Source organism: Podarcis filfolensis (genome assembly GCF_964270895.1).
Source record: "Podarcis filfolensis genome assembly, chromosome: 1".
Lineage (NCBI taxonomy): Eukaryota > Metazoa > Chordata > Lepidosauria > Squamata > Lacertidae > Podarcis > Podarcis filfolensis.
The window spans coordinates 127,091,321-127,113,719 of NC_139604.1; the positions used below are offsets into that span (position 1 = coordinate 127,091,321).

General features: G+C 44.5%; 1 protein-coding gene across 1 annotated transcript in view; it reads right to left on the reverse strand.

Moving 5' to 3' along the window:
* HIF1A (hypoxia inducible factor 1 subunit alpha) overlaps positions 1-13,977 on the reverse strand; it is a 47,917-nt gene extending 33,940 nt beyond the window's left edge. Inside the window, exon 1 of the mRNA XM_083622221.1 lies at positions 13,353-13,977. Within this exon, the coding sequence (XP_083478347.1) occupies positions 13,353-13,396 (44 nt within the window). The 5' untranslated portion in view covers positions 13,397-13,977. The remainder of the gene's footprint in view (positions 1-13,352) is intronic.
* Positions 13,978-22,399: the final 8,422 nt, after the last annotated feature.

Genomic DNA, 22,399 nt, shown 5'->3' on the forward strand with positions numbered 1-22,399 from the left:
TTCCACAGAATGTCTTATGTGGTTGCTGAGTCCCTTAGTAGAAATTGTAAATGATGGAGCCAAATTTCTTGAGAACTACCTTTTTTTTAATTTACAGGATGTTTGCTAGAATAGCAGTAACCTGACTCTGCATATACTTCTAAGGGAGTGTGGGCAGGGTTCAACAGTGAGAAATCAGAGTGGCAAATGTTTTTGATCACAAAGTAGGAATATTTTCCAAAAACTGAAAGCCTGAGCACAGAACCATGAAGGATAGAACTTGCACAGCCTATGCCATTTCTTCCTGCTGAGTAAATACTGCATCTGGCACTCCTTATGCAGCAATGTTGGGAACTACGGCTTGCCCCATTTGCTTGCCTTACCAACATTATCAAACTCACATGTACTACTGTGTCCCAAAACTTCTCCCACTATTAGGTTTGATATATACTGTATAGCTAAATAATTCCAGCCTGCAACATCATATAGCTGCTTCCAGGGACCGCAAAACCTAACACTATAAGTGAAGCAGTTGGGAAGGTTAAAAAACAACAACAAAGCTGTAAGATCTGGACTCTAAATTTTAAATGCTTCAGATACTCAAGCCTGACTACTGAACTGTTTTGCTTCTAAGTGTTTTATTCCAAAAAGATAAATGTGCAGGTGCAATGAAGGGTTAATGAAAAGGCAGCTCGTGATTTATGCTTAGTGATCAAGTCACAAACCAAAGATTGCAATCCACAAAATTAATTACTCCAAAGTAGTCTCACTGAAGTCAACCATGGGGATTAAGTCTCCTGGTGATTTGAGAGGTATACAATCATATTATATGACAATTGTAAATTAGACAAATGCACCACCATTAAGCAAGTATTCACATTAGTGCTGGAGAATACAGTGGTACCTCGGGTTACATACGCTTCAGGTTACAGACTCCACTAACCCAGAAATATTGCTTCAGGTTAAGAACTTTGCTTCAGGATGAGAACAGAAATCGTGCTGCGGCGGCAGCAGGAGGCCCCATTAGCTAAAGTGGTGCTTCAGGTTAAGAGCAGTTTCAGGTTAAGTACGGACATCTGGAACGAATTAAGTACTCAACCCGAGGTACCACTGTACCTCAAAACAAGCAACTCAGATGCCCAAACAAAATAGTCCACCTGCATAAACAGAGGAAAACTTATTCCTTCTGCTATTTTTTTTCCAGGCAGTCCGTTTAAAGGACTCTTGCGCTTTTATCCTAACACCTCAAAACGTTAAGTTGCTCTCCAAAAAATGTGTCCTGTAAACAAGACAACTCTCGAAAAAGTATGCCCTGTAAACAAGACAATTCTTTTAAAAATAACACATTCACAGGCAACCTTTACACAAGCTCAAAGCAGCTTTCAACAAATAATCAGATAACCAAGCTTCAGTGCCTACAAAATAAGAGGCAGCACTAATTTGCCCTCTGTAGGTTATCTGGCTTCAGGAAAACCACCACACAATTCACTGGTATTGTGTATTCTTTTCTCGGCAGTTGCCTGTAAGTAAGGTGTTACTGTATCGGGCTGGGCTAGGGCCTAGAGGAAGTGGGAATTCGCCAGAAATTATAGTACAGTGGCAAAAACTAGAGTTCCTTTGAAACTCCAGGGAATGGGATACACAAAATAGGTAACGTAATATTTTTCTGGACCAGTTTATTGAAAGAGTATGCAAGCTTTAGAGTTCAGGTAACTGTCAGGTAGAATGGAACGGTTGTTGTGCTTGTTATTCTATTTACTGCATGTTATATCCCAACAATAATTACTTTTAACTAAAACTGATTACACACATTTTCACCAACAAAAATTGATCCAAAAAATATCAATTTATCTGGCTTATAACTGTTTTTTTTCCCCCAGCTACCTGTCTTGATTTTTCCTTAGCATTTTATCTAGTATTTCATTCTTTCTGGCTTTTAAGGATATGTGTATTTTGTACTTAAATACAAAATGAGACCATCAGGGGACAACTAGATATCAAATGTTCCTCGGGTTAGGATTCCAGAGAGCCTCAAAAAGACGACACAGGCAACCTTGGTGAGGTTGTGAATGTATTCCTCAAACACATACACACAGCTTCCAAAGACTTTGTTATTTATCTGTCAACTTCCTATCTCATATGGTTGCAAAGAGGAAACTATAAATATATAGCTAATGTTATGAGACTGTGGGTACCAGGACCTCACAGCAGGCTTCACAGACAGAAGCAGGCTGATGAGAGGTTCCTTTGAAAGATGCAGTATAGCCCAGCACTTTGGGTCCCATCTTCCAGGGGTGAAGATGGCTTTGTCAGGCTGCTTGTTACAGTGGAAACAAACAAAAAATCCCACTAATAAAAAGGAAGAAGGGGCTGATGAACCTAAATTCAGAGGTCAGAAATGAGTTCAATTATTATAATTATCATCACCGTTTATTTACAGAGTGATACCAACAATCAGCAGGACCATGATACTGCTATTCCTACTGGGAAGTGCCATCACAGAACTAGAGAGTCAGTGAAGCTCCATTAGTGCTCCGCACTTCATTCTCTGATTCAAGCAGAAGCTGTTCCTTCCATCCCCTCCTTGGAGGACCACTGACAAGTTTAGTTGTGTATTGGGGGGTGGCGCAGATCCTTCCCTATCAGCAAGAAGGGATTTTACCATGGATAGAGAATTCTTCTGATTCCCATCTCTCCTTCCATCATTTACTATCCACTTCCGGGTATGCTGAAGGACAGACTTGTTACAGCTATTGTTGAATTACATTGGCTGTTGCCAGATCTCATAGGGATGGGGCAAAGCTGGTTCACAGCTCGCTGTAGGTTAGCATTTGAAAATAAAACTCAGACGAGGGTCTGGATGAGCAGGCATTCTAGCAAACAGAAAGTAGGAGTCTGTGGTCCTATCCCTTTGTTTTGGCTGACCACAGAGGCCACAACTACAGTATCCTTGTGTCCTTTCACTTTGCTCCCATCTTTCCCCCACTTTGCCATCCTGATTTGGAGCTCCTTGGAGTGGGCTAACCTGTATTTCTAAAAATGCCTTGAAGCTCCAAGAGTTACATTTAGAGTGTGTGCATACTGACAAAAGTAATGATTGCCAGTCTAAACTAATCATCTGGTAAAAAGCATACCAGTCTTTGCTGCAGCATGATGATGCAACAATGGCAATGGACAAGTTTTCTAGACATACAGTGGTACCTTGGTTTATGAACTTTATCCGTTCTGGAAGTCCGTTCTTAAAGTGAGGCGCATTTTCCCTAATGAGGCCTCCCGCCGCCAGTGCCCTTCCACCATTCGGATTCTGTTCTTAGACCGAGGTAAAGTTCTCAAAGCGGGACACTACTTCCGGTTTTGAGGAGTCCGTAAACCGAATTGCTCGTAAACAGGATTGTTCTTAAACCGAAGTACCACTGTACTGACAACCATCCCTTTAAAAGCTTCTACCTTCACAAATCACATAACTATGACTGCCTACTCATTAAAAAACAAAACAGCCATCTAACCGATAGCTTCTGCATTCCATATTTTAACTTTGCAATGTTTAATCTTGCAGGGATTTAAAAAGTTGTATGCAGACATACATATGGCAAGTTGTTCAATATGTCCCAACAAATGAACAGACTTTCATTTTTTAACAATTAAAAGTCTAGACAACTGAGTAAAATGCAGAATGTCTGTTTAAAATGAAATCCCCTAGAAACTAGAGTGTTTATGTAGTTGATTCTGAATGCAAGGAGTAAACTTGGATTATGTAATCCTGCATCCTGCCCAGGAATGCTGCATACCACAGGTTATCAACCCATGACCTAGACCAAGGATGAGGAACTACTAACAAGTGGGATCATCTTTTCACCAGCATTAACAGCTGTTAACTCTTTGTGCAGTTCCAGGAGTGCTCAGTTGTATTACCAGTTTTGAGTGCTGCAAATAATTCTGGAAGTGCTGTGAGATCACGGCTGCCTGAAATACTCCACTCACGTTACTAGCATTAACAGCTTTGTAAGAAGAAGTTCCTGCTTGGTTACATATACAGTAAATAATCCAGACTCTGTGCGGCTGGTCTACATAGATATGGGATGAGGAGGGCTGGATGGGGCTTAAAAATAGCAATTTCTGAAGCACTCTGCTAGTGAGAATTTTCCTTCTTCCCACTCAGTCACAGCCAAACTTTTAAGCTGTGTTATTCATGAGTTGGAATAACAAAAATATGCTCTCCTTTAATCAATGGATTGAAGACATGACAGCACTTGCAACATATGAATGGATTGCTTATAGACACAAACTTTGCTTGGATAAATATATTGATATTTGGAGCAAGTTCATACAGAATATAGTAGGTTATTAAAAGAACCCTGGATGGTTAAGTCCAGTCAAGAGTGCCTATCTCGCTTCAGGCCAAGGGAGCTGGTGTTTGTCCACAGACAGCTTTCCGGTTCATGTGGCCAGTATGACTAAACCGCTTCTGGCGCAGTGGAACACCGTGACGGAAACCAGAGCACATGGAAACACCGTTTACCTTCCTGACACAGCGGTACCTATTTATCTACATGCACTGGTACGCTTTTGAACTGCTAGGTTAGCAGAAGCGGAGACAGAGAAACGGGAGACCACCCCGTCACGTGGATTCAAACCGCCGACCTTCCGATCAGCAAGCCCAAGAGGCTCATTAATAATCATATATGTATTAGCATATATACATATGCATATATGTGTGTGAATGCACATGCATGTGTGTGTGTGTGCATATATTGCACTCTTTCTCTTTTTTCACTTTATTTTGTATAGCTGAAAAAGCTTTAAATAAAAAAAATTAATAATAATAACAAGGTATCCAGTAAATCAATACAAATACACTGAAAACTGTTATACCATAAAAAACCCCACAAGGCTATTCACCCCTACTCAACACAAGCAAGAACCTCAACAAGCGGCCCCTGGGGCAGAAAGTGTGAGGAACAAGACAAACTGATTACAGAAGGAGAGATTTCACCTGTGTATGGGCTGTGACTTGAGCAGGAGGAGAGGAATAAAGGGAATGAATGATCTTGGTTTCTGCTGATGTGAATTGCAGAAAAGTGAAGGGATGGGTCTATGTGCACAAGAGATGGCCCAGCCCACTCTGGCCACATTCAGATTTTTTTGGCTGCTGACATCCGTGTGTCCCAAGGGCTGGCCAAGAGCCATTAGAAAGGAAAAGGTTCCATTAGACAGGAAAAGGTTCCCAATCCCTGCTGGCCCTAGACAGTGTGCCAGAAAGGAAACACAAGCACTGATCCCATACTTCATTCAGCATGCCTGGATTTATGGATTCGTTTCTGGGAAGCCTATGGAAGTTCTCAGAGCCAAGCAGATTCCCAACACCTACTTCAGTCAACCAGTGTTTTTCAAACTTCAGCTTCAGAACATATCCAGTGCCCTACTGGTTCAGAACAAAGGTTTATCTAGTCCAACAACCCATTGTGAATCCTATTCCCTAGCCTAAATTACTTAGGCTTCACTGCATTTTCTAATGGTTTGGTTCAGAACACAGAACAAAACTGTTTAAAATGGAATAGAATCTCACAATTTCTAAGCGGCTTTCTGCAACTCTACCATAACCTAATTTGAAACTTCCTTGGGAAGAAAAAAAAAATCACCAAAACTTCTCTCCTAAATTATCAAGGCAGATCTACTAGATCTCAACGTTCCCTTCAGCAACCAAACTATTATCATGAAAGAAAAAACTCACATAAATTTGCAATGCAAACATTAAAGTTAAGCCAGAATCTTCTCCACATCTAAACTAACTGCACACTTCATTTATCAAAGGCTGGGAACTATAGTGACGCCAGAGCCACGTGTCGCAAATATGCTCTTCTTCCAGAACCAAAGCCTTTCTACAATAGATCTTTTTCACAGCTCTAGCCTCACGTGTGCAACATTATTTGAACAGTACTGTAGTTGCTATCTACCTTCAAGACGTCCATTTAAATTTTAAAAACAGTAACCATGTGGTAATCAAAACTGGTACCTTCAATGTACACAAACATCAGAACACAAATTATCAAGAAACTAGTTGCCACGGCTAACTTGGGTAGGGAAGCCAAGTAACATTTGTGGACTAATTTGAAAGGCTGGACTACCATTTAGGAACTATGCTCCATCAGTTTGATTATTAGCCAGTTTATTCTTAAGTAAGGTGTCATATGGTACTGTTTCTCAAGCACAGAAAATTATGATCCCATAATGATACCTTCTCTTCACCATATCTCACCATTGTGTGTTTGTGTGTGCACATTACAAGTTCCAAACAACCACAAAGTTAATTCCATGCAGTGAAGGGGATCCATCTTTTCAAACAGCAGCCAGGCTGCCTGCTTGTCCATCCATGAACACAGAAAAATGCATCTGAAATAGTGAGGGCTATTCAAGATAATTTGTTATATGGTGTTGTCCATTGTTCAAATTCAAAAACATATGCCCACACCCTTGGGCAGGCCTAAAGTACTTCTTTGGATCTCTGGCATACTTGGCACAAATCCACAACTGGCATCAAGCAGCTTATTTTTCAAACTAAAGCAGGGATGAAAAGAATGCTATCCATTATTTATTATTAAATGTTTATTATATGCTATTCATTATATATATATTTATTAATTATTATTATTATTATTATTATTATTATTATTATCCTCCCAGCCACTCTGGATGGCTTCCAAAACATATAAAAACATAATAAAACATCAAAAATTAATAGTAACAATCCAATATTTAAAAGTCACAATAACTCTAAAATGAATAACTTATATCAAATAAAGCAATATTCAATAATCCATTAGAATATAATAGCAAACAGTAAAATTAAACATCAACAAAGTGTTTGCCAATTAGCAAAAAGAACCCCCCCCCCCAAATCCAGCTCTTGTGCTCCAGAATATGAAACTGGAAATCTGATAGGTGATTAGAGTATACACTGTTCTAAGATTCTGGAGAACAGATGGGGACAGTGTGTTTCAAAGAAGCCACTCCACTTTATGTACAGTAAATATCTAGTCTCATATCAGGTATTGAGAACAGTACTGTCTTTGTTGATTTATAATTTACAAAAGTCATACTGGTAATTAAAACCTGCAATTCTAATGGATTTTAAATACTTAATGTAGAGCAGGCATCAATGATGCCACAAAAGCCTCTTTCTATCAGAGTTAGCTACCCAGATGCCCAAAAGATAAATTCCACAACAACTCTTCATATCCCATGTCCATTCTAAAAGACAGGGCTATTTAACAACCTTATCATTAAAGCTCATCTTCAAGCTGGAAAACCCCTTGACCATTCTGAGCAGGAGAGATGCACACTCTTAACCTCTGTTTTCTTTTAATGCAAATCAACTATTTCAGGTTACTATCCAGTACAGTAGTGATACTGACTTTTCAATAACAGCAAGTTACAAATCTGAAGCCACCCTTACGAATACACACTCCTCTCCCACAACCCTTCCCTGGGAAAACCTCACCCCCTAGCCTTTACTCATGATTAAGGCCAACCCCTTAAATCTGTGCACAAAACAGACTTCATTTTCAGCTGATTCTGAATCCAAGAAGTACTCATTCTTTTCAGAGTTAGCCTCTTAGCACAAGTAGATTTTCAAAGCAAGGTGTAGCCCTCTTATCTGGCTGGTCCAAGGGTCAGCAAACTTTTTCAGCCATGGGCCGGTCCACCGTCCCTCAGACCATGTGGTGGGCCGGACTATATTTTGAAAAAATAAAATAAAAAATTGAATGAATTCCTATGCCCCACAAATAACCCAGAGATGCATTTTTAACAAAAGGACACATTCTACTCATGTAAAAACACGCTGATTCCCGGACTGTCCACACGCCGGGTTGAGAAGGCGATTGGGCTGCATCCGGCCCCCAGGCCTTAGGTTGCCTACCCCTGGGCTGGTCACTGGAAACAGAACATTGGTCTAATCCAGCAAGGCAGTTCTAATGTTCTTATGGACGAGAACAGAAGAACGCCTCAGGAAGATCATGTGCCCAGCTAAGTATCAAGCCGGAAGCTAATTCCATCTCTGGGGTTGCAAGGAAACCAGTGCCTTTTCCTTCTCGCCCACTGGGTGCTTCCTGAAGGAAGGAAGGAAGGAAGCCACAGAGGGCAGGAGGCTGTTGCAAACAAGGACAAGCCTTTGGCAGCAAGCCCGCAAATGTTTCGAATGCAACAGTATCATCATTCCCTGCTTAACCAACGTTGTCAGACACTCCTGTTTGCAGCTTCCCCCTTTAGACTTCTCATATTCGCTAGCCCCCAAAAGACGATAGCAAAGGAAAGCAAAGAGCTGGTTCAAAGCTGCATTGATGTGACAAAGGTAATCAGACCCCTGAAGCAAGTACAGTTGCACCTAGGCTTCAATACAAATGCTACTGTGTTCATATCTTTGCCAAACAATCTTAGTCAAAGAGATGCCTATGGGGCAGAACATGGGAAACCTATGACCAGTTCTGAGCAGCTTTCCTTCTTGAAATAAGAAGCAATTGGGGGGGGGGATTGGGGCACTAGTGGGAGGGAGACTAACTCTTCCTCCTATATTGTTTCCTTGATCAAATCACTTTGTCCATCTGTCCCCTCAAACTGCTTCCCCCCACCCCCCCGGGTAAGAGACTGGAGAAAGGGGATAAAACCCTCTTGCACAGGAGTTCCCCAGGAGTTCAATTCTGGGGAGCCCATAGCTGTTTGTAAGGACATCTGAATCTCCTGTATCATATACTTTCATCCCACTCCAGCACTAATGACCTGGAGTCGAAAGTCCTGATGTGTGCTAAAAAAAACAGTATCAGCATAAAGTAACAGCTATTTGCACACCTCTATAGAACATACAAGGGGCGCGGGTGGCGCTGTGGGTTAAACCACAGAGCCTAAGGCTTGCCAATCAGAAGGTCGGCGGTTCGAATCCCCGCAGCAGGGTGAGCTCCCGTTGCTCGGTCCCTGCTCCTGCCAACCAAGCATTTCAAAAGCACATCAAAATGCAAGTAGATAAATAGGTACCGCTCTGGCGGGAAGGTAAACGGCGTTTCCATGCGCTGCTCTGGTTCACCAGAAGTGGCTTAGTCATGCTGGCCACATGACCAGGAAGCTGTACGCCGGCTCCCTCAGCCAATAAAGCGAGATGAGCGCCACAACCCCAGAGTCATCCATGTCTGGACTTAATGGTCAGGGGTCCCTTTACCTTCACCTATAGAACATACAGCATTTAGAAGTGTGTTGGGCATGAGGAAACCTTTTAAACACTAACGAAATTTACATGAATAAATCATTTATGTGGCTTCTAAGCAAGATCCAGAGGGGTTGCAGGTTTCATACTACATTTGTGTAATTAAGTTTATTGTTGGGGAAAGGCATTTCCAGAGAACATAACTGATGCCTGTGAACCTTACAAAACAATCCAGAGTTTCCTCTCAGAGAATCTGTAGTTACCTTCCTTTGTATGTGGTGGGTTGTTTGTTTTTGTAGAACTCTCCACACCAGCATAAATAACTACAGCCCTTAACAGAAAAGCAAACAGGTCTCACCTACCCTCTTTAATTACAAACTGAATGTTCACACCAAGACCCAGGAGAGGAATGCGCAGCACCAGATTTCAACACACAAGGCTGCTCTCTAAAGATAGGAGCTGCAATGCATCTACTGTTTTCTCTAAACCAGGGAAGTTTGTAGACACCAGGAGTTCTTCTTCATGCCTTAAAATTGTGGTCTTCCCACAATCACCTTTCTGGCCACACGAAGCAAGGCAATTTCATATCAGACCATCCCATGATGACATTAAAACAATGTATTTTTGAACACATCAGAGACAAGCAATTTAATCTTTGCACAAGATCAACACATTAGCTGTATATCCTCGTGAGCACAGCCAAACTTTGCTTCCTAATAGTTATACCTGTACAATTTACACTCTTATCAAGTATACTAACTACTTGTGTACATGTATCCATTTACAGTTAAAGTTTGTTGTCGTTTAGTCGTGTCCGACTCTTCGTGACCCCATGGACCAGAGCACGCCAGGCACTCCTGTCTTCCACTGCCTCCCACAGTTTGGTCACACTCATAGTTAAAAGTTTAAAAAAGCATATTTTCGTCTGATTGTATATCATATCAAACATTCTATTTTAAAACAAATATGATCCAGTTATATCATGCCAAGAATATCTATTGTTGTTGTATAATTAATGTTTTTATTCCAAACCATAATAAAAGCCACCAATTTTGTTGAGAAGTCTGAATTGTTTGTTCTCTTCCCACATCATTTCTGGCATATAATTCTGTTCACAACCATGCCATCCCACCCTCTTCTTAGCCACTGGTCAATTTTAGGGAGATTACGCTTCTCCAAGATCTGAAGGTATTACGGTGTAGTGAGTGTTTTATCCAGTCCCAGTAACACCATTTAAACAGCAAGAAATGTTACAGCTTGAACTCATTTAACCGTCTCAAATTGCAAAAATGGCATTGCTATCAATATAAACAAACACTGCCTTCTGCCAATGGGAGATTAAGAAACTTAATCCACCAGGAAAAGGATTGGTGTCGAATTTAAAAATAATAAAAAAATGACCACCCAATCTCCACAAATATCTAATGGCAAACCTTACTACACACCTGCAAATTACTACAGGATCTTATCACTTGGAAATCCAAGGTAATTACCAAAGGAAGATCCAACTCGTTCTGAACATGCCACGGGAACCAGCAATTAAGGGAAATATGTGGGTAATTCTGGTGTTTAGAATAACCTCTGCTACCCTTGCCAAAAGAAAGAGCTGCAGTTTCTCTTTCTCAGCGTCCTCCATTCTCAGTGACTCATCCCCACTACAGAGAAGAACAAGTCTGCCTCTTGTAGTCTGAAGCAATAGATGGGAGAACCTGATGCAAATAGAGAGCAACTACAACACCAGGAGTTACAGAACACAGGGGAAAGACTTCGGAAGTACCATCTAGAACGGGGTAGCCAATGTGCACTATCCAACAACTCCCATCATCCCTGACCATTCACCATGCTGGCTGGCCGGTTTGCCCATCCCTGATCTAGAAACTGATTACTGTATTGGTATAAAATATTTGATCACAGGTCAAAAAAGTTAATCTGATGATACCCTTGATATAAGGCTGCTTGCATCCTCTTTTACTAACATTTACAGAAAACAAGAGTGATTTCCAGTATACCAACAAGAATTTTTTTTATGTTATTTCAACTTTTCAGCGAGTTTCATCTCAAGGGTTAGGCAAGTAATGCAACATTTAGAATTAAAACTAAGTTACACCTGCAACAGACTAAGGGAGCAATCCTATATACAATAAGCTGGTATAAATATACTCCAAACTGCATTCAGCAGTGGGGCTACTACTGTAACTGAGCCTGGCAGAAGGAAAGCAGACTTTTAAAGTTGTGTTTGAGTTAACCCACCCTTTTTGCTGGCTTAATTTATGTCTGTCATCTGATCAGGTTGAATGGGTTTAGGATCCAGTCTAAGTCCGCCACCCCTACCCCGGTTCTGGCCCAATCACATCCCCAGAATACTCCTCTTTCTGAGCTTACACCAGCTTAAGATCCACCAGGCTTGATGGGGGAGATAAGGACATACCTCCAGCTGACCAGAGGGTGAGGGAGTTAAGCCAACATAGCTGGCTACACCAGGAACCTCTCAGCATAGCCAGAGGTCCACTGGATCCTAACCCACTCATCCCAGTGGATCTTGTTACAGGATGCTCCCTAAATGACCAAAAAGAAAAAAGTCATAGCATTTGTCCTTGAAAAACAATGGAAACACAATTCCAATAATTTTTGAACATTTGAATTGTATGCGTTATTCTCTGCACAGTCATTATTTTTGCAGCATACAAAAGAACAGTTTGTCTCTTTCACTGGAGATATTTCTGTTCTTCTGAAAAAATCATGAACTTAAGAAACGTTACTTTTCTGTTCTGTCTCAGGATGCAGGGCCGCCTTTTAAAACATTACTTTCCTCTCACTTTCCATCCACTCAAAGGCACGGAATTTCCATCCACTTACCAACAGTGATTTTATACCTTCCTCAAACTGACATTTTCCCATATGGTTCGGTTACAGAGAACTTGGAAAGCTCCACAGCAAAGCACCATTCTTTTTCTAAATCATAGCTAGGCCCTGGCAGACTCATCTCCATCTAATATCCATCTACAAACACTCAAAGACACATTAACATAACTCGCCTGTCTGTGTGTGCCTAAGAAATCAGAGACTGGACTCACACTGCTCATCTCAACCACAATGCTTGCAGTCTCCTCATTTCAAACTAGCCAGGTTTTACATTCAGCCTAAAGCAACAATTTCAAAATGTTGGGGGTCTACCCTGGGGAGGCAGCAAAGATAAAATTAATCTTGTAAGAAAAGTTGAGCTGATTAACAAATCAAGGGCACCCTCCACTTTTCTATATCCTGGATTCTCGTTTTATTCCCCCCCAAAACCCTCTCACCCCCCCACCCCCTCCAACAAAATGGCGACGTGGACACTTTGGAAGGGGGGGGAGGGAGAGAGAAGGGAGAGAGAAGGGAGAGAGAGAAAGAAGAAGAGGAGAAAGAGTGAAACACCCTCCAGGGAGAAGAAAGGATGGGGAAGCAGGAGGAATGAGAAAAGAGACAGGGGGGTGGATTAAGATAAGAACAAAGGGGGGGAGAGAAAAGAAGGGGCGCTGCCAGGAACACACACACAGAAAGGACATAAAGGAGTAGGGAGTAACTATTCTCTCTCACACACTTTTTCTCTGCTAGATTTGCCACGTTATAAAATAATAATAATAATAATAATAATAGATGGGGAAGGTAAATGATGACAGGACCCTGGAGGAGGGATGCCAAAAAGAAGAAAAAACACCCTGATGGAAGGAGCGTCCCAAGACGCCCCCTCCTCGCTTTTGCAAAATGGCAAAGCATCTTCTTTGAAGCGCAGCTAGGTATAAAAAAGAAGAGAGAAGGATAATGAAGAGGGATCCGAAACCTTGAACAGGAGAAACCAGATTTAGACGGCGGCGGGGAGAGAAGGGAAGAGAATTTGGACGTGGGAAGAAAGCATATTATTACTATTACTATTATTATTTCCCCAATGGCCTGACTTGGAGGGAGAACAGGAGGAGAAAGGCTGGTGGGAAAGCAAGAGAGAAAGAGAGGGAAGGGGATTTTTGTCCTTCCAGCATCTAACTCGGCGCGCGCGCTCAGCTTCCGGGGGCACAAAACAATACGAATAATACTAATAATATCGGGGTAAGCAAGCAAGCAAGCAAAGGCGGGCCGGCCCTCTTCCCGAAACCAGGAGCGGGGGGCGTGTGAAGGAAGCGAGCCGTGCCGCCCAGACCCGCACCTTTTCTTGTCGCTGGAGCCGCCCGTCGTGGCGCAGGGCTGCATGGCGGCAGCAGCGGCGCCGTCGTCGTCGTCGTCGGAAGCCAGCTTGCCTGCCCGGACGGAGCAACTACCGCAGGCCGGGGGGGGGGGCTCTTCCCGGGGGGGGGGGGGAGAAGGCAGGCCTCTATCTCCTCAGAAAGACGGCTCGGGCGGAAGCCTCACGCGCCGCGGCAGCACCACGGAGGAGGCGACCCGGCTGAGGGAGGCCGGCGAAGGTTAGTCAGCGGCGTCGGCACAGACGGGAAAGAGGAGTCGCAGGAAAGGCAGGCGAGGCGGGCGGGGACGAGGCGGGTCCGGGCCTCCGCCTTCCCGTCACGAGCGCCGCCTGCGCCAGTCAGGAGAGGCCTAGGCGGCCCGGCCCCCTCCTCGCGGCCTAGCGCGGCCCAGCCAACCGCCGCGCTCGAGTGGGTGGGCCGAGCCGCCGCGCTTCACGTGTAGCGCTGTGTGAGGGGCGGGACGGAAGGCCGACGCCGCTGTCTTCTGCGCGCGCTTTCCTTCTCCCACCTCACGGCTTCAAACGGGGGCACCCTCAAGTGTCGTTGCTGGACTACAACTCCCGTCACCCCCGGCCGCTGGTCTTAGGTGCTAGGGATGATGGGAGTTGTAGTCCAACAATATCTGGGGAACCAAATTTGAGAGAGAGAGAGGCTGCCTCACAGGGTCGCCTTGCCCACTCAGAAAGGGCACGGCAGGGTTGGCAGCTGTCCTCTGTAGCGTTTGGGGCTTTTAAGTTCAGGGAGGAATAATAATAATAAAATAATAATCATAATCATAATCATAATAATTTATTATTTATACCCCGCCCATCTGGCTGAGTTTCCCCAGCCACTCTGGGCGGCTTCCAATCAAGTGTTAAAAACAATACAGCATTAAATATTTAAAACTTCCCTAAACAGGGCTGCCTTCAGATGAAGAGGTATATTACTTTTATACAGGGTTTCCCAAACTTGGATCTCCAGCTGCTGTTGGACTACAACTCCCATCCTCCATAGCTAGCAGGACCCCAGCGGTCAGGGATGATGGGTGTTGTAGTCCCAAAACAGCTGGAGACCCAGCTTTGGGAAATTCTGGTTTGGAAGGTCGTGGGCAATGTGGGGAAAGCCTTTAAATTCAAAGCAAGGGCTTTTCCACTGATTGATGGTCCATTCTCAACCCATTAGTCTGCTGTACACATGATCATGTTATACTGTTTACCATGAGTGTAGCCAGGGGAGGGCAATAAATAAAAAATACTTAACTAATAGTAGAAATAAACAGAATTATTGAAATTGATATGCTCAATGAAGTCACTTGTGTTCAGGCCTAGCCCTAGCTATTCCTCCCCCTGAAGGAATCCCTCTATACTGCTTCACAATTTCTTCGGAGGCTAAGTGAAGGGCCTTTACCTGTGCCCGTCTCAACTGTTTTCCTACAGCAGTTCTGTCGGGTCGTTATTCCAGAGTCCCCATCGCAAACAGAACATGCAACTGTAATGACTCGGCCCTGGAGACTATGGAACATGTAATGCTCTTCTGTCCCAACTGGACAGATGAAAGATCTCGGTTTTTAACTCCTCTCATGAACAAGCTTCATCTCCCAATCCAGCCCTGGATAGTGTCCCTCTTTTTGCAAGATTCTGATTGTTGGATCACCGAGATGACAGCTAACTTCCTGCTCAGTGTGATGAAGAGGAAAGCTGCACTAACTTCTTTTTCAACACCACAGCTGTAGTCGATACTCTGCACAATCGGATGAAGTTCCAAGTAGCTTTATAGTACAAGGACAATGGAGCTAGGACAAATCCGAGGAGCTGAAGGACCCCTTTAATGATCCTCCTCCAGCCTCAGCAGTTTTTTGTCTTTTTATTCTTGAACTATCGGTCATTCGATGTTTTAAATCCCCTGTTGTTTCTGTTATCTCCTCCCCCCCCCCTTAAGTATTTGCCCAGGACGATATCTACCTTTACCTCCCCACCCCCATTTTATGTTATGCTGTTATTTCTATGTATATCATGCTATGGCCACACGGCTAATGCAATAAAATCTATATACTGAAGTCACTTGTGTGGCGCATTCTAGCAACAGAACTGGCAACCCAACTGAGCGATAGGTATAGCTTCTGACCAGTCATGCTGCAGGTAGCTTGGTTCTGAACAGGGCAGGTGGGTGTTCTGTCCCCCCCCCCCCGCACTTAAATCCAGCCTATGCCCATGCTGTCTACTTGCAAATAACCTCTCTGCTGGAGAAAGCAAGCACTGAGTTACACACAAAGTGTAGTGCAAGAATTTCTTTGGCCACTGTAACAGGGATAACGCCGCTAATATGCATAGAACCAACATGTCCAAAACATCCTGGGAGGAAAAAGCCAGGCACCGTTTTTCAGGTAATCTCCCCCATTTTGTTGCCCTTCAGATGTTTTTGAGTACAGCTCTGATCAAGAACCAGAGAGAAGATTGGTTTGTTGTAACAGGAGTGACGCGGGTGGCGCTGTGGGTAAAACCTCAGCGCCTAGGACTTGCCGATCGCATGGTCGGCGGTTCGAATCCCCGCGGCGGGGTGCGCTCCTGTCGTTCAGTCCCAGCGCCTGCCAACCTAGCAGTTCGAAAGCACCCCTGGGTGCAAGTAGATAAATAGGGACCGCTTACCAGCGGGAAGGTAAACGGCGTTCCGTGTGCTGCGCTGGCTCGCCAGATGCAGCTTGTCACGCTGGCCACGTGACCCGGAAGTGTCTGCGGACAGCGCTGGCTCCCGGCCTCTAGAGTGAGATGAGCGCACAACCCTAGAGTCTGGCAAGACTGGCCCATACGGGCAGGGGTACCTTTACCTTTAACAGGAGTGAAACTAGCTTCCCTGGGCTCACACATATTTATCTCTTCTCCAAAGAAGCTGGGGAATAAGAGTTCTCTGAAAAAAGTTGGGAAGCTTTGTCTTCCAGTTTTGCTTAACCCCAGATTAGCTAAGCAATCATTCTCACAGTAAGATGTGGAAATAAATAGTCTCTGCCCACCTGCCACAGTTTCCCTGCTCAGAGGATGCTGGAGCATGTGTTAGGGATTGCACATTCAGCCTGTGTGAGGTATTGGCCAGACCTCAAGGGCCTCACAATTCCCCTCCATGAACATAAGAGTCCGCCTGGGGACATGCTAAATCCTCTTTCTGCATCAGCACATTACAGAGGAAAGTTGACTGTTTGTGGGCAAGCTGTCTTTGAAGGAAGCTTGTCTGCTTTACATTTCACTGAGGAAACGCTGATAAGATGCCAAAGCAGCTTGCGGTTTTCTGGAACAGAACTTGAAAGCATGTCTACACTTGAGAGGCGCTTCGTTTGTGGACACAGAGGGCAAAGAGCGCTCCACCCACTGAAAAAACTTTCCAAGCACTGACAAGCAAGATACACACCCCTTCTTCCTCTCAGCACCAACAGGGTTGGCTCCCCAGAACCTCCTCCTCAATGCAGAAAAAGAAGGTACCTACTCAATAAAACCTGACCTTACACGACGGTCCTCTTTCCCTTGCCCTGCTGCAATCAAATACCCATAAATATCCTCCATCCCTCAAATCTCCATCCTCTCTAAGCATAAACTACAGCTCCCTTACAGGGACTTGAAGGAGATGAACAGACCCACAACCTCTTGGTTGGTTTCTGAATGTCTGATGTAGATTTTCAGTTTCCTTGTTCTGTATGGGACAATGACAATAAAGATTATTGTATTGTAACCCTTCCTGAAACATTGCTGCGTGCACACCTCAAAAACACATTATTTTGCCCAAAGAATTCAGGGAAGGGTGCTGGGGTTTTTAATAATAATAATAATAATAATAACAATAATAATAATAATAATAAATTTATTTATACCCCACCCATCTGGCTGAGTTTCCCCAGCCACTCTGGGCGGCTTCCAATCAAGTGTTAAAAACAATACAGCATTAAATATTAAAAACTTCCCTAAACAGGGCTGCCTTCAGATGTCTCTTATAGAGAAGATAGCTGCTTATTTCCTTCACATCTGAAGGGAGGGCGTTCCACAGGGCAGGCACCACTACCGAGAAGGCCCTCTGTCTGGTTCCTTGTAACCTCACTTCTCGCCAGAGGCCCTCGGTGCTGGATCGCAGTGTCCGGGCTGAACGATGGGGGTGGAGACGCTCCTTCAGGTATACAGGACCTGAATTTTAGCCTTGGGAGGGGTAAATTACAGTTCTTTGGATTCTTGAAAGGCAGGGTGGGTGGGTAGCATAATGTGGCTTCAGTGTTGCGGAGTGATGCCAAAGGGAACTTAGCTTTGCTGCATTTTCTCAGTTGGGGGAAAGTGAAAATGTGGCTCAAATCTCTGCCATCTGAGCTAGCATGAAAACAGCTATTCAAAGGCAACCAAATTCAAATCCATAGCTATTCATGTGCAGATGAACTTGCTTGCCACAGGCTTGGAAAGCCTCAGCATGTCACAAAAAGGGTATAAAGAGATGAACAGGGCCTAAATCAGGGGTCGGCAACCTTTTTCAGCTGTGGGCCGGTCCACCATCCCTCAGACCATGTGGTGGGCTGGACTATATCTTGGAAAAAAATAGGAACGAATTCCTATGTCCCACAAATAACGCAGAGGTGCATTTTAAATAAAAGCACACATTCTACTCATGTAAAAACACGCTGATTCCCAGACCGTCTGCGGGCCGGATTGAGAAGGCGGTTGAGCTGCATCCGGCCCCCGGGCCTTAGGTTGCCTACCCCTGGCCTAAATAGAAGTAAGCCCCCACCCTTTGAACTTTACTGGAAAGCACAGCCCTTCCCCATTTCACACCATGAATCTGAAATGCTTCTATTCTTTGTTTAGATCTTAATCTTTCGTTTACCATAACACAAGGTGCTCTTTTTGTACTGCTAATGGGACACCTTACACCAGTGTTTTCCAAACTTTGGAAACTCAAAAGACACACAAAGTTGTTTTTTCCTGAATTAAAACTGGGGGTAGGCTTCACTTGTGTGCTCAGATTCTCTCCCCCTCCCCTTTCCCTGTCAGGGAAAAAGATGGAGTTTAAATTAATGATTATAGATATAAATATACTGTGCTTTCTGGCCAATATTGATGCTTCTGGGATCCTCCCTTGAGATGACATCAATGCCCATCTATGGAGAGGGATATAGAAACATAAAAACAGCCTGCTGGATCTTGCCAGTGACTCATCTAGTCCAGCATCCTATTCTCACAGTGGCCTGTGGGATACCAGCAAATTGGGAATCAGGCACAAGATCCCTCTCACCTCCTGTGGTTTCCAGCAACTGGTAGTCAGAAGCATTGCTGCATCCAAATGTGGAAGCAGAACATAGAGCCATCATAGCGCATGGGGCCTCCAAGAGCATCCACAGGGCAGATGCTTCTAAGTTGGGGAATCACTGCCTTCCACAGACAATACCATTTGCTTGTGCACACTTTCAGCCCAGCAGAGCCAATCAATGGAAAGAAAATGGAAACAACTTTAGTTCATGCTACAAAACGGGAGTGTGTTTAGATAAACAACATGAACACACAATTGCTCTCATTGGAATGGCTGCTACCACTTACATTTTGCAATAAGATCATCATTATTTGTAAAATGCCCGCATCTAAAGGACTTTATGGACACTATCTCGCGGTAAACATTACAATAACCTTGCAAGCTAAGTCAGTAATTTTCCCTATACAGTGGTACCTCGGGTTACATACGCTTCAAGTTACATACGTTTCAGGTTACACACTCCACTAAGCCAGAAATAGTGCTTCAGTTAAGAACTTTGCTTCAGGATGAGAACAGAAATCGTGCTCCGGCGGCGCGGCAGCAGCAGGAGGCCCCATTAGCTAAAGTGGTGCTTCAGGTTAAGAACAGTTTCAGGGTAAGTACGGACCTCCGGAATGAATTAAGTACTTAACCTGAGGTACCACTGTATAGGAGGAGGGAAGCTGAAGCAAGGAGACTGCGGCTTGTCTAAAGTTACCTAGTGGGCTCATGGCAGGAATTGTAGCTCAGACTTTTCCATGCATTCCTAGACATGTCTACTCAAATGTAAGTCCCACCAGTTTCAAAGGGGCTTGCTCCCAAGTAAATCAGCATAGGCTGGACTAACTGACTGTCAGCCCAGGAAGTATTTAAAAGCCTCTCAATCACTGCATTCTAAAAGCTTGTTGGTAATATACGACCTGCTCCTGTCTTATTTGGAGCACATTTGAGGCTTCTAATCCAAAGTCCAGCTACTAGCAGAGCTGATTTTTCTTTGAATTCATATGATTTGGCCGAATCACAGCCAGTGGCATTGTGGCTTCAGGTTAGATGTATTTATTCATCAGCTGTTGCAGCCACCACAACAAAACCTCATATGCATCAGATACTTTGGACAACAGATACTGTGTTCAGCTCACAGTATCACAACCCTAAGGTCCAAGAAAACATAATCACAGCAAGCACCACATATCCAGCATCAAAGCCACTGGCATTAAGAATGAAAAGCAAACTCTCTTTAAAAAAGCTTCATTCATTCTCCTTAGACATCTGTAGCAGTTACATAAAGACCTACACGTCTTTTGAAGCAGAATTCATTTACAGTCATACCTCGGGTTGAAGTAGCTTCGGGTTGAGCATTTTCGGGTTGCGCTCCGTGGTGACCCAGAAGTAACGAAACACGTTAGTTCTGGGTTTTGCTGCTCGCGCATGCACTCAAAATGACATCACGTGCATGCGCAGAAGCGGCGGTCGCGACCCACGCACACGCAGACTGCGTTCGCTTCAGGATGTGAACGGGGCTCCGGAACGGATCCCGTTCACATCCAGAGGTACCACTATATATGAAATGTGCGTGTATATATGGGGGGGTTGGTACCTCTGGTGAGGGACACATCATGCTCCTTCTGGGGTAGTGTATCCATCTTTGGTTCGTACCCTGCCCTCAGCTCTCACCTATGGCTCCTAGAAGCTGTCACCACGTGAAAGTGGCCACATCCTGGGAATGGATTCGACCGGCCGGCTAAACCAGAGGTGAGAGTGGCTGATAGTTCTCAACCCCTGAGTGAATTAAGGGCTTCCCCTACATGTGAAAAGAGGCTCCAGCGGATTGAGCAGACAAGACCAATACTGGGTGCAAAAGTCAAGAAGGCGGTTTCCGCAAATGCCATAGAGGGAAGTGAGGGTCTGAAGGGGCTCGTACAACTGGGAAAGGAGCCCATCTAGGAGAAGGAAAACTAAACCTGCCTTGTGCTTATACTCATATACTTCGGGAGTAAATGCTGAGGAAGAATTCACTCCCACTGCCTTGCAGGACATCTTCAGGAGAAGAAAAGGCTAAGGAGTAAACCCTACACAAATTTGGAGTGGAGTCCCTAAGGCGGTTGGGTGGCACCTTGTATGCCTCCTTTTGGCAACTCCTGCAGCCAAGCTGTGCCCAAACATATTGCTCTGCTGTCCTTTGGCCCACATCAGTGAGGCCGAGAGAGGGGTCTTGTCATTTGGGCAGCCCAGGACCTCCAAACACACTGCCCAGGCTTGCATCCCAGAAAGGTCACTTCCTTGCTGCTAACGCAAGGAAAGCACTGCAGAAAGGGTTAGTGGTCTCTGCAGCCACAACAGCTGCTGCGATTCTCCAGTTGTTTGACTCTTTGAAAGTTTTAAATTATTGCTGTTCATTTTATATTGATAATTTTATTGCTTTATCTTTTTTGGAAACTGAAATATACTCAGAGTCGAGAGTGGATTTCATGCTCTTTATTCAGCTCATAGTGGTGAGGAGGAATGAAAGTCCCCTCAAAGTATCTGCTTTATATACATTATTTACACAATGGGCTGCACGTGATTGGCTAATTCCGGAATTCTCCTGTAGGCCAATCAGGTTGTGGATTCACTTCCATCTGGAGCAGGATTGGGTGGCTCCTGCAGACCAATCATACTGCTGCATTGTTCTAGGACCAATCAGACTGCTGCATTCTGAATCCTATTGTTATAGGACCAATCAGACTGCTGCATTTTGGATCCTATTGTTCTAGGACCAATCAGACTGCTGCATTTTGGATCCTATTCAACTCAGTACATAAGAGAAACTGCTTTGAGGAGGTTTTTTCACACTCCTGCGGTGTGTAAATGTTACTAATAAATAGTCGTGTTAGCCCCAGGGTTACTGATAGCACAGCAGTATCCCTCCTCTCCCTTCCATGCACCCACCCCACCTTGCCAAATCTGCTCCAAAGAGTTGGCGCAAACCTGGAACAGGTTTAGGGGGTGTGCAGGGGGAGGAGAGGTGGGGAACATTCAGGTGGAGAACACAATAGCACTCCCCAATGCAATGAAGGTACCAGACCCTCCCTGGGTCCAGCCTGAAAGTTCTTCAGGCTACCTCTCCTTCTGTTTACCTTAGAAAACTCCAAATCGTAGGTTGCTGGCTTGTTTTGCAGGCCCTGCCCTTTTTAAGGGGGTGTTTGGAAGTGGGGTTGACAATGCAGGCTTATGGCAGCCAGTGACTCACTCACTTTTCCTGCCTCTTATCTGTGTGCAAAGTTCACACTTCTTTAATTCATCTTTCAGGTTAGTAGAACTTCTTGACGAAAAGGCATTGCTTATGCAAGATAATTACTCATCCGGGGAGGGCAAAAGGTCAGGGGAACCCCGGGCAGGAAATGCAGTCGGGGGGGGCGGCGGGGCAGAAGTTAAGGGGAAAGTGCCTGGTGCGAATTTTGCCCAGGCATTCAAATTTCACAGTCAACTTGAAGCCACAAGTGACTGCGTTCGTGCACCTATCCAAATCAGCCTCAAATGGAAGACAACTGGGCTTGGCTCTTACGGCTCGATATTTCTCCCCAACAACCGCTGCTTCAGGCTGCCAATCGCTTCCTTTCTCTATAGTCCCTTTAAATCAGAATTGTGCCCGCCGTCCCTTCTCCCAGTCCCTTGGACAGTCATCTGAAAGTCTGCACAAGAATATAGGAAGCTGCCTTACAGCATGTCAAGACCACTGGTCCAACCAGCTCAGTATCGGCTACAGTGGTGAGCCAGTGTGGTGTAGTGGTTAAGAGCG